Source organism: Zalophus californianus, chromosome 13 (assembly GCF_009762305.2).
Source record: "Zalophus californianus isolate mZalCal1 chromosome 13, mZalCal1.pri.v2, whole genome shotgun sequence".
Taxonomy (NCBI): domain Eukaryota; kingdom Metazoa; phylum Chordata; class Mammalia; order Carnivora; family Otariidae; genus Zalophus; species Zalophus californianus.
Window position 1 is genome coordinate 72,637,196 of NC_045607.1, and position 18,179 is coordinate 72,655,374.

At 39.9% G+C, this 18,179-nt stretch overlaps 1 protein-coding gene and 1 long non-coding RNA gene across 3 annotated transcripts in view; one reads left to right on the forward strand and one right to left on the reverse strand.

Moving 5' to 3' along the window:
* LOC113935073 overlaps positions 1-18,179 on the reverse strand; it is a 165,218-nt gene that overhangs the window by 54,347 nt on the left and 92,692 nt on the right. The gene's annotated exons all lie outside the window — the stretch shown is intronic.
* LOC113935072 (ubiquitin carboxyl-terminal hydrolase isozyme L1-like) lies at positions 7,350-8,324 on the forward strand. The gene has a single exon (XM_035723816.1). The coding sequence runs from the start codon at positions 7,395-7,397 to the stop codon at positions 7,779-7,781; it is 387 nt and encodes a 128-aa protein (XP_035579709.1). The 5' UTR covers positions 7,350-7,394; the 3' UTR covers positions 7,782-8,324.

Genomic DNA, 18,179 nt, shown 5'->3' on the forward strand with positions numbered 1-18,179 from the left:
TCTGATTTTATCCTATCGCTTCAGCAGGACATCGGGGAATTAACAATAAGCAGCTTTACCACAAGTGTTTAATAACTCAACACAATCTCCTTATGGCTCCGAGCTGCTCATGTTCCCATCCAGTCCACGGCAAACAGTGTAACAGATTGGCCAACCCCCTCCCCCGAACCTGAGGAATTTTCATGCACTGTGAAACTAATCGCTTCAAGTTCCTTCATAAATCACACAAAGCAGATTTTAGCATCTTAACAAATTGAAACACACACACACACACACACACACACAACCAGGCAGAGTGGAGTAGGGGGCGGGGTGGCAGAGAACTCACCCTCCAGCTATGGGGGGGCAACCCAGGAGAGTTGAGCTCCCAGATCCCAGAGAGGGTAAGGGGCCGATGTAAAATCACTTCTGTCCTCTCATGCAATATGTTTCTCATCTCCTTACATTCTAAAATGAATGAAATAATTTGGGCAGGCTCAAACATCACAATGCTCCGAGCTCACAATGATCTTATTTTTTTTTCCCCACTGTGATGGACACGAGGTGGTTTCAACAACAGGCCTCTCATTGTTGTTCCTGTGACAAGCCCTTGAAGTATGCGAGGAGCACACAATTAAGCAGGGATTGTGCATCCTGTGTGGCGCAGAAAGCCAAGATGTGAGGCTGAGACGATAGGGCCCTTGGACTTCAAACCTGCGTACGTGCATAAAGGAACCTCTGAAATAAGCATTCTTGAAATGCCCTTTTTTTTTTAACCTGGAGCTGCCCCTCTGTATACATCCCTAGCTCTAAATTGCAAAGGCAGAATTCACTTACTATCTTCCTTACCACCCCCACCACAAAAAAAAAAAAGTGCACGAGACCCCTCTTTTCTAAATATCATGAGCACAGTTAGTAAAGGTGATTCTCTCCTTTTCTGAGACTGAAATGCGGACGCGGTGGCTCGCCCTTATGTCAGAACACACAGAGCAGGGAGCCTGGGAGAAATTGGGCAGGGAAAGCTGCTGGATTATTAGTGCCATGGGGAGACTATCACTTCAGTACTAATCTCAAATAAAACATCATTTAGTTGCTCTATTTAATACCTACTGTACATCAGAATTACCTATAAAAACAGGTTTTGTCACAAAGAAAACAGCCCCATTTCCCCATCCCCCGTCACTCTCTCTCCATTACCCTGGCAGGGCCGTGATTTCTCGCTACATCCGCAGAGTAACCAAGTGCCCTCTAACTGAACATCTGGGGGCAGAGGGAATTTTATGATTTAGGTTTAGGACAGATTATTATTATTACTATGGTGAGATCTTTTTCCATATCCCCAGGGCCCAAGGTACTTAAAAATTCACTCAGATACAGCTGGATGCTTCATTATTGTTTTCCTAAGTAAAAACATTTATTTTTATATCCTTATATCCCTCTCCACCCACATCCATTCATCAGGATTTATCCAGATTTTCCCACACTCTATGAGTCCAGCATTTTGAGACACCTCCTTCTCCCCAAACCAGCACCCCCACCGCCACAAAAAAGTCTACTCTGATTTTGTGATCTACTCAATATGGAATGGCATGCTAACATGAATAGTGTTATTATTTCCTCTTTGGAAATGCCTTTTGCCTTACATTTTTTTTTTTTTTTTTCCAGATAAACTATGTCATAACAGAAGAATCCCTGTGAAGTTCTCCAAAGAACTCTATGCTGCTTCCAGACCCTGGAACTATAATTATGCCTTGCGAAATTAAAACAGAAAGAGTGTCCCCTGCCAACTGTGAGTGCCCCTGTTTATATCACAAAGAGATAGCAAAATGTACTCAGGAAGGTTCCAGCCAAAGTAATTGAGAGGACTGCCTGAACTGAGCTCTGCTTTCTAAACATTGTCGCTGGGTCAGAATTGAGAGCCCGGGAAAGGAAAATAGAGGAGGAGAACCCGAGCCAGAGGCCTGTTACTTTTCCCGCCTGGGCATGATGTCATGGAGTTCAGTGACTCTGGAGGCTGGTGTTGACTGAAGTCATGTTGCACATTTAGGTCCAGGTGCTTCTACTGGGGAGCTTCGGACCTGTCACTCCACCGTGCGGTGGCCTTCAAATGTTCTGAACCCCTGCACTCACACACAAAAGTCCAGAGCATTAGGCCAGGGTGTCAACACATTCCCGACGTCAAGTAGTACAAAGACGATTCTTCTGCTTGCGGTCAGTCACTTCGCAAGCTTGTCTTTCTTTGGAGCCTTCTTTGTAGGCTGTGGAACTGGAACATAACACAGAGAGACAGAGAAAGACAGGGAGACAGAGAGGTTTAGTGAGAGAGAGAGAGAAAAGAAAGGGCACTGAGGAAAAAGGGGGGCAGAGCCAAACCGAAGCCACAAGTGAAAAAAAAAAATCCCTATAAAATAAAAGTGCATTATGTTTTTGTATATTTTCGAAATGTAGCCAAACTAAACCATTAAATGAGGATTTTGTTTCACAAAGTCTGCAAACTATTCAACCGCTAACCCACTATACCAAGAATGTGGTGCCAACCAAAATATGTCAAGATTAGTAGTACTCAATAAAATCTCAAAACCAAATGACATGCAAGCTGTATTTCATGATTAGAGCGTTTCCTTATGTCAAGGAACATACATATTAACTTGTTTAAACACAGCGATGGGCTGTCACTCTGTTTGTCAAAAGCAGAGGAAGGAGAATCTAGTGCTTACCAAACCCATCCAGATGATACCTCATGCTTTCTATCTCCCTGGCAGATAGAAAGCATGGACACCATCCAATTAATCTTTACATCATCTGAGAGAAGAGGAGCTGAGGGAGGGACAGAGGGAGGAAGGGAAGGCGGGCGACAGAGAGACACCACTTCCCACTATACAGAGCAGGGTAGTGAGAGCAGCGTTTGAAACTGCCTTACCCAAGGTCCTGACCCAAGTACAGAGCTGGGGTTCGAATCGAAACGCTTCCTTTTTTCTACCCAGTCACCAAAACTGCCAAATGCGAACACCCTGAATCTTTTTCTTTTTAATCTTAGAAGCTGACATTTGCATAATGCATTAATAACTACAAAGGGCTTTACGTTTTGTCAGGAATCCTCACCCCCGTTCCTAGTCAGGTATGTCTCGTTCTCCCCTTTTTACAAAAGAGAAGCCCAAGTCTCAAAGAGATGAAGTGATGTGTGCCCAAGCAGCTACAAGCACGCACAGGGACAACCAGAGCAACACCCGTCTCCGGGCTCCGAACAAAACGGGACCCACACAACACGATGCCGCTTTCCCAGCACGGCACCTTTTTTTTTTTTTTTTTTTTTTTTGCACTGAAGCGCTTGAGTTTGAGCTGGATTCTAAAAATGGAGAGGGGTAATTATCTCATTCTCTGACTGTCAACAGCACGGCGCGGCTGTGTATTTCTACCTGGCAGGAGCCCGAAAGGGAGGCTGCTCTCTCATTTACAAACTATGGTAGTAAGACACGTGATTATGTGAGGAACACTTGAGGGGCCTTTGGGGTGAAATGGAAAAAGCAGAGTCCGCTCCATCTGTTATTCAGGTGCTGCTTCACGTGCGCCAGCCTGACAAGCCTGATGCAGCCAGAGCACCTGCCCCCCCCCAACACCCACACACATCCTTGTTCTCAGGGGCCTTCTTCATGCTGGGGAATCACTACCTCCCTTCAACTACCACCTAAGCCCTGGGGAGTGATGGAACAGAACTGGAATTCAAACCAGTGTCTCCTCTGACACTACACTGTGGTTCCTTCCAGTCCGCACCTCACCCCTCAGCCTGAGGGGGCCCACAGAGCCTACATGCTCCATTCCCAGGCCCCCACCCCCAGTCCCCGACGCCCTCCTTAGCCTGATGAGAAGCCGGCCTTTCAAGATCCAGGCATCACGACGGCGTCCCCTGAGACTCAGCCACATGCACCTGACTCCAGCCAGACTTCACAGATGCCTTCCGTGAGGGCCTGCAATGTGTCCCTTGCCCAAATTCAAATGTGCAATCCTTAACCCCCTTGTACCTGAGAATGTGACTATGTTTAGAGAGATGGCCTTTGAAGAGGTAATTTAGGCGAAATGAGGTCACATGGGTGGGAACTTAGCCAACGCGACAAGTATCTTTATAAGAAGAGGAGATTAGGGTACAGAGAGAAGGCCAAGTGAGGACACAGTGAGAAGGAGCTATCTGTAAACTAAGGAAAGAAGCCTCGGGAGAAACCAAACCTGCTGATACCTTGATCTTGACTCTCAGCTTCCAGAACTGTGAGAAAGTTAGTTTTGAGCCACCCCCCTCTGCGGTATTCTGTTATGGCAGTTCTACTAATAAAACTTCTTATTCCCGATCCCCACCATGGTCTTTCACACACAGCCATGGTTCCACGCATGCTGCCCCCTCTGCCTAGAACACCTGTCCCTTGACTGTTGGCCGAGTGGACACTTCTTCCTCTCCAGCGTTCAACTCAAATGCCAGGTCTCCTCCTCAGGAGGCCTTCCCAGCTAACCACAGGCACCAAACAGTTGGTCTGTGATAACCTGGAGGCTGCAACACACCTCTATCATGTGGCCATCGCCTACACTTCTCCGATGGCCCGTCCCCTCACAGACAGTGAAAAGGGAGCCTCTCTCCCTCATTTCCCCAGCCCGCCACAATGCCTCTCACAGAGATGACATTCACTTCATGTGTGATGAGGGGACAAAGCAGGGACTGGAAGGAAGGAAACAGCAACTGCAGTAGCAAGAACTAAACCTCACTGTTTGCTGTGTGCCAGACACGGGGCTAAGTGCTGCACGGGTACAAACCAACTCTAGCCTCCCAATAACTGTAGGACGCAACTAATATTGTGGTCCTCATTGTTCCGCCGAGAACCAAGGCATTCCAAGATAAGTAACTTGCCCAAGGTCATGCAGAGCCAGGGATCTAAAAACCACGCATCGGCTTCAGAATCTACCTTTTTAAGAAAATGTCTTCCGAGGAAAAAGAAAAGGAGGAAAGGGAAGGTGGGAAGGGAGCAAAAGATACTTCACGTGGCCAGATCTTAAATTCCTGGAAACCCAGTTTGCTCATCTGCTTCTCTCAGGAGAGGCTCAAGTGAGAGAATCTAGAACGACCGAACACACAGCCTCTATTTTCAGGAGGCCTGCCCCTTGAAGACAGGATTTCAGGGGGAGACATCTTGTAGAGTGGATAATCCTAAGAAGAGACATTTCAAAGAAAGAAAAAAATTCCAAGATGAGAGCTGGAAAGTAATGCTTGTCTCTTCCGAGCCAGCAGCGCCCTGGGGGCACCTCCCCTCTCCCCCTTTCCCTGCCCCCCTTGAGGATTTGTGCCTTCCCACTGCCCCACCAGGAGGGTCATCCTAGTGGGGTGTTGCTCCTGGTTCCAAAACCACACATACCACCCTTGAGAGTCCTACAAATTGGGGTTATATTAAAATTTCAGTTTATTAATCTGGTTTACTGGACTTAACACGTAGAGCTGGGCGGAAGGGTCTCCTGCTTGTTTCCAAACTGGACTTCTCTGGGTTCCGTTTGTTTTAAATACGGTCCTCAATGCCGGGCCTTAGTATCTCTTTTTTCTTTGATTCATAAATGCATTGAGCATCACACAATGACTTAATGAGGCCTGAGAAAGAGACATGTCTAGTCATTCTACACCTGCAGGCTACGCTCTTCTTTGAAGGTTTTTCAGATGACCTACTTACCTAGGCTGGGAGCGGAACGGTTAAAGCGCTCGGAGGAAATCAACTGTAAATAGAAAGGCTATGTTTAACATAATCCCTTCCAGAAGACTCTCTCTCCTGCGGTCACTGTAATCAACCCCGTAGTATCAGGTGAAGGTTCTTCATTATCTCCCTGTGGCATTATGTCTCACCACATAGCTGATAATAAACTGATGGATTATCAAACAAGATTACAGCTTTAGCAAATAAAATCATGTTTTCTGTGAAGAGAGAAAAACGCTCACTATCCCTATCTGCCTGGCTAAATATTTACATATCACAGGCTTTCTAGAGTCCCTGTTCTTGCAAATCTGATTTTTAAAAAACAACACAGAGGTTAAGTTAACAAAAAAGGGAACACACTGTGCTTTTGACACTAAGCTAAATGCACCTCTGGGAGAAAACAGGGACTGCCTAAAAGGTAGAACCAAGTAAATCCAAGGCCTCAGATGCTGGTGAGATCAATGGGTAGGTGTCACAAAAGACAAAGCTGAATGTGTTTCAAGGGATTCAAATGCCTACTTTAAAGGGAACATAAATGAAAGAGAATAGAAATCCAAAGCATGCATGCAGCCCTGTGTGTGTGTTGTGTGTGTGTGTGTGTGTGTGTGTGTGTGAGAGAGAGAGAAGGGGAGCAATGGGCTTGTATAAAGTCTCACGCTGGTCTGTCCTTTACACCTTTCAAAGCCCTTTCTACTTCATTATCTATATCCTCTCCCCTGCCCCGTCTTCCTCAATTCCCCCAATCTCTCCATTTTACAGCTGACATAAAGTGAAGCCTAGGAGAAGTAACTTGCAAAAGATCCTGGAAGGCAGGCCTCAAACCGATTTTTGGATTCCTAGGGCAACCCCCTTTCTGCTCCAACACAGGGTAACTCTCCTAAGGGAAAAGAAGGGCAGAAGGTTGGTGTTTTTTTGTTTTGTTTTGTTTTTTGTTGTTGTTGTTTTTTCCTTAATTTTAAGCTTCTTGTATTCATATTGACAAATCTGATGTTGAATTACTATTTGGTTTAAGATTCGTGGACAGAAATGGATGTAACTTAAAGTAGGAAACAGACATTTTAAAAAAATGCCTGTCTTTTGAGAGACAGACAGAGGGAGACGGAAAAAAAGAGAAACAAAGAGAGAAATTGCTTTGGGAATTGTACTATACTGGACAGTCTAAATTTGTTACCGTCCCAGGGCAGAGTACAAAGCAGTGATAACAACCACTATGGCTAGTCATACAGCAAGTTATTTCAGACGACCTAACTTCCTTCCATGAATGACAGATCTTGCAAACATGGAAGGGCAAAGAGGCGTGTGTCTCTGCATGTGAAATTCACAGAAGCTCTTGGTTCCAGTGATTTTTTCATCTGCTACACACAATACAGCACCAGGCTGACCTTCGCTGCAAAGGAATTTTTGTTCAGTGGACTAGGGCGGTCCACAAAAGCACGAGGGTAAGATGCTCTGTGCTTCTGCCTCTACTTTGTCAGGGGGCATCCGGTCTTCAGGCAAATCAACCAGAGTAATCCTGGAGTGAGAACAGGCCACCCCTCAGGCACCGTACCTGAGGATCCAGTGTTCTGTGCACATTCTGGTCACCCAAAGAACAGTCCTGAGTGCAAAAATCATGAGCGTAACACGTAATAAAAATGTAAGGCTGGGCTGTTTTTCCTCTTCTCTTGATACTGGGTCCTCCTGTGCTCCGCGAAGATGCAGCTCAAACCGATGGAGATTAACCCCGAGATGCTGAACAAAGTGCTGACCCGGCTGGGGGTGGCCGGCCAGTGGCGCTTCGCGGACGTCCTGGGGCTGGAGGAGGAGGCCCTGGGCTCGGTGCCTGTGCCTGCCTGCGCGCTGCTGCTGCTGTTTCCCCTCACGGCTCAGCATGAGAACTTCAGGAAAAAACAGATTGAAGAGCTGAAGGGACAAGAAGTCAGTCCTAAGGTGTACTTCATGAAGCAGACCATTGGCAACTCCTGTGGGACCATCGGGCTTATCCATGCAGTGGCCAATAACCGAGACAAACTGGAGTTTGAGGATGGGTCAGTCCTGAAACAGTTTCTTTCTGAAACGGAGAAGCTGTCCCCTGAAGACTGAGCAAAATGCTTTGAAAAGAACGAGGCCATTCAGGCAGCCCATGATGCTGTGGCACAGGAAAGCCAATGTCAGGTAGATGACAAAGTGAATTTTCATTTTATTCTGTTTAACAACGTGGATGGCCATCTCTATGAACTTGATGGACGAATGCCTTTCCCCGTAAACCATGGCACCAGTTCAGAGGACTCCTTGCTGCAGGATGCCGCCAAGGTCTGCAGAGAATTCACTGAGCGTGAGCAAGGGGAGGTCCGCTTTTCTGCTGTGGCCCTCTGCAAGGCAGCCTAATGCCCTGAGGGGGATGTAGCCTTTTCCCACCCCTTTCCCTTATACATGAAACCCACCCTCACCAATGCAGTCCAAAATGCTTCAGTACTTGTGGAACACAACTGTTCTCCTTTGGTTCTGCAGATACGGTCTTCCCCTTGGCCACACCCAAGCACTAGCAGAGCTCAGCTGTTGATCGAGCACTTTGGTATAAGCTTCAGATGGCGAAGCATTCCCCTCCCCCCCATGTATGTATTGTACCTCAATAGCTAATGCTTTAAATGGCTACTACTTTAGTTTGTGTCTGTAAGTTAAGGCCTTGGATGTGGTTTAATTGTTTGTCCTTAAAAGAAATAAAACTTTTCTGCTGATTAAGAAAAAAAAAATGTAAGGCTGTAATTCCCTTTTGCAACGCTATGTCATCTACAAAATAGATCAAATATAAACTAGCAAAACCATGACTTTCCCTTTTAATAATTAGAAGTTTGAAAAGGAGATAGTTTTTTTAAATATAAGAAATATATCAATCAATACATTTCAAATTATCTACAACTTGATATAAATATCAGCAACAAATGTGCATCTTTCCTCTCCCACATCTTTTTCCCATCTCCACAAGAATGGTCTCTTTACAGTTTGGTATGTGTCCTGCCAGTTCTTTTTCTATTTTATATATATATATATATATATATATATATACACACACACACACACATATATATATTCTCCTACTATATCTATTATACACACACACACACACACACACAGACACACACAGATATGTATACCTCTACCAATATCTGTTTTGGCCTTTTTTTAACACATTATATAGTTGAGGTTATACTTTATACACGGTTTTGTCACTTTTTTAGAAAAGAAATATTATATGTCAAAGATCTTCTCAGGTTAGTAGTGCCTCATTTTCTCTTTAACTGCCTTAACTTTCAAGAATATGGATGTTCCATAAGTTACTATGGATTCTCCTACTTAGATCAATTGATAATGCCATAAACATTCAGGTGTGTATATTTTGTGCACATGGTGGGAATACTGAGTTAAAAGAAATGTTGGGTTTTGGGCTCCTGGGGGCTCAGTCAGTTAAGTATCTGCCTTTGGCTACGGTCATGATCTCAGGGTCATGGGATCGAGCCCCTCAGCTGGCTCTCGGCTGGGCATGGATTCTGCTTAATATTCTCTCTCTCAAGTTTTAGGAATTCTATATATTATTGATCATAATCCATTTTGAATTACATAAGCTACAAATACACTATATGACAAACTTTTGGTCATAGATTTTTTTTATTGCCTTTATTCTATAGAAGTTCTAATTTTATGTTATAAAAATCTGCTATCTTTTTTTTTTCCTAATGGCCCCGAGTTTTGTGCCTCATCCCAAAAAGGACTTTTCCACTAAGTTTTTACACTTAGCTCCTTGATGCATCTGAAATTCATTTTTCTAAGAGACAGGGCTCTCACTTTATTTTCTTTCCAAATCAAAAACTAATGTTCCCAGCACCATTTATGAAATTGTCTGCACTTTTCTATGTAATCTGAAATTCAAACTTGTCCATATAATAAATACCCACACTTGCTCAGGACTCTCTAATGCCTATTGCAATTAGCCATCTATCTTCTCTCCAATCATTTCAACACCGTTTCAATTGGTATGGCTACATGTCATGGTCTGGTATCTGGAAGAACAAGTCCTCTTTCATTGTTCTTTTTTCAAAATCTTTATAGCTGATATTGTACATTCTCTCTTTTAAACCTTTTACTAGACATCAAAGAGATAAATAAGAATTTTAAAATATGTGTGTGATACAAAGAACAACAATAAAATGAATATGGGGCGCCTGGGTGGCTCAGTTTAAGTGTCTGCCTTCGGCTCAGGTCATGATCTTGAGGTCCTGAGATCAAGTCCCGCATCGGGCTCCCTGCTCAGTGGGGGGCCTGCTTCTTCCTCTCCCTCTCTCCTCTGCCTCCCCCCACTTGTGCTCATTTGTGCTCTTTCTCAAATAAATAAATGAAATCTTAAAAAAATCCACAATAAAATGAATACATATATAACCCCCATCCTACATTTTGTCCTCCAGAAAAATTTTAAAATCAGTATATCTAATTCCACAAAAAATCGTGCTGGAATTATAACTGGGACTGCATTAAATTTATAGGTTAACCAGAGAGAAATGAACTGACACCTTTTAAACATTAAGTATTCCCAAACTGAAACATGGTATTTTATTTTAATTTTTAGAGGGTTTCTATAACTGTCAGTTACATCTTATATTTTTCCTCATATAGGCACACACATTTCCTAATAGTTTCTGTTGCTTTTGTGCACAAGGCATTTTTATGAAACTTTCTGATTACTTACTGTGAAGATCCAGGTAAGCGACTGGTTTTGATAAGTCGATACTGTAATTCTTACTAAATACTCTTAAGAGTGCTAATGTTTTTCAATAGATTCTTTTGGGTTTTATAGACAGAATATATATATATACACATATATATATATGTGTATATATATGCACACACATACATATATAGTATTTATATAAATAAAATTTATATAAATAATACATAATGAAATATTTTCTTTCCTTGTTTCTTCTTATTTTTTATTCTTATCTAAAAGCTTCAGCTAGGACATCTATTATTATTTTGAGTAAGGGTAGTGATAATAAGCCTTCCTGTCTTATTCCTGCTTTCAATAGTATACTCTATTTTACCATATAATTTTGTATTTGCTTTAGATTTCTGGTAGATACCCTCTACCAAGTTAATGAAGTTTCCTTCTCTGACTAACCTAGGAATTGTTTTATTTCAAATCACAAATAGATGTGGACTTTATATCATGCATTTTTTAGCACTCCTTGGGGTGAACCAATGGTTTTTCCTCCAACTTTTTAATGTAGTAAAATACATTAATAAGATTTCCTAGTGTTCAGCTATTATTGCATTCCTGAGATTAATACTACTTGGTAATAATGAATTCAACTTGATACTCTTTTACTTGGAGTTCTAGATGTATGTACATAAGGAAGCTTGTCCCGAAGTGGTCATTTTGAGTATGCATGCAGTCACTGTCAATTTGGGTATCTTGACTGTATATATAAAGATAGCTGAGTTGGGATGATTTCCTTCTATTTATTTACAACAGGGATTAACTGGTCCTTAAGCATTTGTTGATTTAAAGCTCATAAAATAGTTAAGACTGCATATCTTTGGGAGGGTTGATTTTTTTTTATTATTTTGTCAATTTCATCTATTGTTCTCTTTAGGTTTTCTATCACCATTTAACATAATATTAGTAATTTACATTTTACTAGAAAAGTGTGTCTTTTCAAATAGATTTTGAATATGTTATTTCAAGGTCGAAGACATTATACTTTTATGATTTTTAAAGATTTCCTCTGAATCTGTAGTTAAATCCTCACCCTTGTTTCTACAATATATTTGTATCTTACCTCTTTTTCTCTGGATCAGACTCAACAAAGGTTTTGTCTGCTTCATATACCACTTCAAAGAAGTAGCTTTGGGTTTTAGAGAGAAAGTCAATTGTTCTGTTTTTTCTATGTCATTAACTTATTATCTCCATTCTTGTACATTCTTGTTTATTTTACTGCTTCTTTTCTCAATTACTGAATTTTTCAACCCCTTCTTATTTTCTAATAAGTGAACTGAGGCTATAAAATTTCCTCTAAGTGCTGCTTTAGCTACAGCCAACAAGAGATGATTGGTAGAGCTTTGTTTATTTATAAATGATTAATAGTTCCTGTCTTTATTTCCTCTTTAAACCAGGAGTTATTTAGAAGAGAGTCTATCCTTTTTTTTGAAATATGTAGATTAAGGCTAGAGAATTCTCCTTTTGTTGTTACTATTTAATTTTATTATATTTTTTAAAAGATTTTATTTATTTATTTGACAGAGAGAGAGCATACATAAGCAGGGGGAGCAACAGGAGGAGGGAGAGGGAGAAGCAGGCTTCCCGCGGAGCAGGGAGCCTGATGCAGGGCTCGATCCCAGGACCCTGGGATCATGACTGAGCTGAAGGCAGACGGTTAACTGACTAAGCCACCCAGGTGTCCCTAATTTTACTATATTTTCTTCAGAGAATATGAATGACTTCTGCTCTTTGGAATTTATGGAGGTTTTCCTAGGAGACTTACATATGATCAAATTTTGTAAATGTTCCATGGATGCTTGAAAATTGTGTCAATTCTCTAGTTGATGATCATCAAGTTTATAAATATTTAAAATGGTGAATTATACATGTTATAGCAAGGTTGTTAAATGTGTTTTAAAATTCTATCTCCTGAATTTATTCATTTTTGAGAAAGTTATAGTAAATTCTCCCACTATGATTGTGGGTTGTCCACTTCTCTGTATTTTCATCATTCCTTTTTTTCTTTGCTTTGCTTTATATTTCATAACTTTGTCCTGCATACAACTTCATGATTATTGCATGTTCTTGTCAAACATTTTTTATTGCTTTTATTTGGGGACGTCACAGAGTTTAAGAGCGTGTTAAAACAGGAGAATGTAAGCCATTCACATTTAGTGTCACTACTTCTATGTCTGACCTACTTCTGAGGACCTATTTTCATGTTTTCCATTTATCATTCTTTTCCATCAGTCTCTTTTGTCCTCTGCCTTTTGTTGAATTAATGTAGTTGTTCCATTTTTTCTTTTTTAAATGTTTTAAAAAGACATGTATTCTATTCTTTTCCTATTTTTCTTAGGGGTTGCCTTGACATTTTAATATTCACATATAAATATATATATCTTGGGGCACCTGGGTGGCTCAGGTGTTTGCCTTTGGCTCAGGTCATGATCTCAGGGTCCTGGGATCGAGCCCCACATTGGGCTCCCTGCTCTGCGGGAAGCTTGCTTCTCCCTCTCCTGATGCCCCTGCTTGTGTGCTCTCTCTCTCTGTCAAATAAATAAATAGAATATTAAAAGTAAATAAATAAACAAACATATGTATCTTCTCAATATCTAGAAATAATCAGGATCTCTATTATCTTCCTGATCAAGGCAAGAATTTCAAGACATCTTCAGTTCTGGCCCCACCAGAATTCTGGCTTCCTATTCTCTAATCCCTCTATTCCTACATCTACTACTTATAGGTTGGAATTTTAGTTCCTTATTATTAATAACTGTTTCTTTATTATGTGTCAATAGTTCTTTAGACTCAGTGATAACTTTAATAGTTTTGGGCCCAAATATTTCTTGTTGCTGTATTCATTTTGTTTTCCCTTTTCTTATTGTTTTACAGCAATATATTTTGGAATATTACTTTCAAAGTAATCTGCTGGTCATGTCCAAAATATCTTTATTTAGTTCTTTCACTGGAACACAAATTTGGTTAGGTATAAAATTTGAGGTGTAAAATTGTTTACTTTCAGTAACATAATCTTTAGTAGTTTGGCTGTAAGTGCTAGTCACTGTTTTTTTGTGTTTTTTGGGGGGGGTGTTTTGCTTTGGTTTGGTATTGCTATTGTTGTTGTTTAATGAGAAGAAAAATGTGTTAAATTTTCCTGTGTGGGGAAAAAAAATTACTGAAGTTCATGTTTAAAACATATAGGAGCTGTCTTTTTTTAATCTAATTTTGTATGGGGCAAAGAAGCAAAAAAACTGAAACTTAAAATGGGATTCATTCTTATAAATTCTTATGTAAAATGAGTTCTAAGTACCATCTGCTAAAACGAAGAGATTAATGATAGAAAGGGAACCAAAAGAGCTTCATATGCTATTCAAGTCACTTTCTAAAAGCCTTGGAACTATATTCACTCTATAAGGGGTCTGATAAGGGTAGGTAAATTGTTTACTACAATAGTACTTTGCTCAAATAATTAGCTATTGATAATAGGTAATACTAGTAACAACAAGGGAACCAGAGCATACCAATGTATTTGTATTTCTTTAAATTTTGCTCTCATGCACTATGTTGTTAATACAATAATTTGCCACTAGAAATTGTCATGCTTTATCATTTTAACAGAAAACTTTTTTTTAGAGAAACATCTATTTATGAACAAAGAATTTCACCACAATCTTTGTTCTCATTCTAGTCAATGGAAAACTTAGTCATTGAAGTCACAAAACTTAATCCAAAATATACCACTAAACACATAAGTTTCATGGGCTGTTGTGAAGAAGGAAATAAACTTTCTGATGACCACTTTTACACATGGAAATCTATAAAACGACAGAAAACATTTTTTCCTCCCTCTGCCCTTACCACCATCTCCTTCCCCTCAAGTTTTCTTGTCATTGGAAAGGGAAAAAACTAACTTCACAGAATCTTATTCAAACCAAGAACAATTCACTGTTTGTATTTCAAATCTTCTGCTGAAAGCTCGTGCCTTTTCGATCACCCACACCATTCCTCACCAGCACAGCCTCCTGAATGACTAACAGTGTTCAAAATAGAATGCACAAATTATAGCTGCTAAAAGGTCACAAAGAATCAACTTTGTTTGACAAAGTTTTATTGGACAAATTAATCAAGAAATGTTAGTGTGAGTAGTTATCTTTGGCTATAAAAGGAGGGGTAGGAGGGGCAGTGAAGTTAAGAGGTCTCTACAATCATTTTCTGTATATCTGGGTACTATTTAAAACCTTTACAATGACAATATAATCATACAGAATCATGTAATATAAAAAAAAGGCAAATATTTCAAAAACACAAAAGAGAATATAAGCCATTAGAGATGACCTAGTCACAAATCCCTCAGTTGGAATAAAACTGGTATTAGAGAATGTAACTGACATACCCCAGGTCACAGAATAACCCAGTTTCTAACTCTTACCCTCCCTTGAAAGGAGGGAGGTGGGGAACAGCAAAGAGCTGCTCTAACAACAGGCATCCTCCCTTGAGAAAACAAGAGATGCCAAGGCTTGAGAGATGAGTTAACCCAGAAACCACACAGGAAAACTTTGGTTCATATACTGGAGGAAATAAAGAAATATGCCAAAAACCAGTGGATATGAGTTGAGGAAAGGTTAAGGATTCAAGTCACAGAGTCAATCCAAAGATTTGGAATCTGGGCTATGGGAACCAATCAAGACATTAGCATCAAACTGGACCAACAGGTTGCCTCCAACACCTCTAGAGATTGAACCTTTCCTTTGTGAGTTTATTTAGTGGCTCGGTTTGTTATAAACAATCACAGGGATGGGGTGGTAGCTGACAGTAGACTGCTGTCTAGAATGTAAGAACAACATGTTGAATTCTAGTTTAAGCATCCTTGCACTACTCTATCACATGCCAAACACCGGCAGTAATAATTTCTCATCTGCTTATCTGTGAGTGATGCAAAAACAGATATAAAAGGTGGGCTAAACCCTTGGGTAAAAAGAGCTAAAATCCTTCAACAGGAGCAATAAGGAATCACTAAGGGCTATATTTTCTTATATTCCTATAACTTAGCAATATTATTTTCATGTGATTGGGACTGAGTCATAGACAATCTTTCAGTCTATTATTTGGGAGAATCAAAAATGAGAGAGGTGAAAAAATGTAAAGACTTGGGCACAAATGGATCTGGTAATTGTAATGATTTCTCTTCGTGTACCCATGCTCTCCTCAGATGAAAAAACAAAGCGGTGTCTTCCAGGACGATATTAGAAAATACCACAAAATTATAAATACCAAAGTATACTGAAGTTCAAGTTAAGTTTCACATTTACTGGAAGTCTAAACAAACTTCTTGATAATTAATCTCCAAAATGTATAAATCTGCTGCAGATATGTGCACATAAATTATAATAAAGAATGCTGGTATGCAATTTGATTCAAAGTGCTTTTTAGTAAAGTACATAATGATGCATGCTGAGGAGATTCAGGTATATTTAATTGGATATAATTAAAATAATGATGTGTGTTTAAAATAATGATATATTAAAAAAATTTTAAATGTAAGTGGCTGAAGAACCTGTAATAAAAAGCCAAAGCAGTAAGTACTTTTTGATTACCTGATTATTCACAGAGTTAATACCTTTCATTTAACAAGTAATACCGTAATGTGTTAATAATGTCACATTGGAGGGATTCAGGGAACGCTGCTGACAATTTGGGCCTTTGCTTGCCCCTCTTCAGAGTATGTTTCTAGGCCTCTTCTGATGCCAACTTCCTTCATCAAAAAGAATTTTCTCCAAGATAGATAAAATGTTGGTGAAGCTGGGCAATGGGTACAGGGGGTTTAGTGTATTTTTCCTCTTCTGTGTATATTTGTGATTTTTTTTATCAATGAAAAAAAAAACCGGAAGTTATCTCTCTACATCCGAATATACATTATATAATGTTTGGTAACTTTGCAGCTTCCCTATGCAAAGGACATAACTTACTAATGTGTCTGTGCATGTCTACTGCATGAAATTCCCTTCAAATTTCTACTAAAATTTCCCTTCTGGTGAGTGGACTAATAGCAGATAAATGTACATTTCCAACTCTCAGCCCTGGTTAGGTAAGGTCCCCTGTAAAGACTGCTTTTAATCTCGGCTATTTCCCACCATCCTGAATTTTTCTTTGTTCCCCCTTCTTTGTGTTCACCATTCTTCCTGCTTCAAGTTGAATCAGTGAGTCACATCCGCCTCATCCATGCGCCAGGATTTCTCAGATGAGCAGCTGAAGAGCTACCCCACTGCCCAGACATCTCATTATCTTCTGTCCTCTGCTGCTGCGTGGTGACCTCAAACTGAGTTCAGTTCAACTCCCTGCAGAGTTGTATGGGCAATCAGTGTCCTTGAACCCCCAGCTCTATAATTTTTATTCCTGCTTATATGACTAAGCTTCTGCACTCAAAAAGGGAAACTAGGCTTGTGGTGCACATATAACATTTCTTAAGGATAAAAACCACATTGTACAGGTTCTCTATATTTCCTCCCTCACTCTTAATGTTTAAAAATTGATACTATGTTTTCATTAGTTTGAAATAGATATTCTAGACTTTAGAAAAATCATCTCAAAAACACGTCGACTCCTCTAACAGTTGTGGTTTTACAGCTTCACAACTTCATCTTAAAAGTGATCATGAAGCAGGTCTATCTTCTTTGGAGAAACACATGTAGGGCATCCAGAAAACATACATTAGAAATAAAGGTCAATAAACTCTTGGCGTTATTTTGTCATATAGCAATTTCATTTCAACTTGCATAGGCTATGATCCCAGACTTTTGATTATTCAATGGTGATGATTCAGTTTATAAACTGCACCCATCTCCTATTTCTGTTTTATTTGGCCCATCTCTTAATTACGTTACTACACAATATTAATACCAACTTTACAAAGAAAAGGCAAAGAAATAAAGGTAGAAAAAAACACAAGCTAATCTACTGTACACATTTTAGCGTCTCTCCAATAAGATGGTTTGGAGGGAAACCTAAAACCACTGACCAAATGAAATCTCTGGAGATTGAAGATTCATGCAATTACTCTCCTCCCAGTGCTAAAAGCAATGAGGAAGTTGTTTTTATATCCCAACTTTAGCAAGATAACCATGGAATCCAACGCTTGAATACTGTGACTGAATTTTTATAAGATTTTCCAGCTAACATAGTTTATGTAAACAAGTACACTGAATATCCAGGACCAAGCTGGATGTCTGAAAAAAATCATAGTCTATGTCCCATGAGAGTGTTTACATTTGAATTCTTACATGTTATCCTATGTTTCAAAGGGCAGTTGAAATTCAATTAATTAAAAAATTAAAAATAATTAAAAATAATTTTAAAAATAAAAAGAAAATTTAAAAGACAGTTAAAGTCCTCTTGGCAAGTCTTAACATTGCAAAGTTAGTTTTTTTAACATTTCTCCCCGTTCCCTTTCATTTCCTTCTTGTTCACCCACTATCACTGACCCAGATCTCTACCACCGAATTGTAACATGGTAGAGAACGGGGAAACACACAGAGAACAACGGAGGGCGAGGAGGGATGACAAGAGCCAACAGAAACTTTTACGAGGGCCAGGGTTTGGAGATAATGTTATAAGCTAAACACAAAGCAGCCAAATTATTTATTTTGCAGTTAGTGGAATTTTCTTCTTCAGTGTCAAGAGGCAGGAGCCAAACTTTAGAAAGTCACAGTTTTCCCAAGACTTAAAAGAAAGATAGCCTTGATTATGCACAT

Excerpts from the sequence above, each read along its gene's own strand:
- LOC113935072 (XM_035723816.1), top strand. The coding sequence starts at position 7,395 with ATGCAGCTCAAACCGATGGAGATTAACCCCGAGATGCTGAACAAAGTG.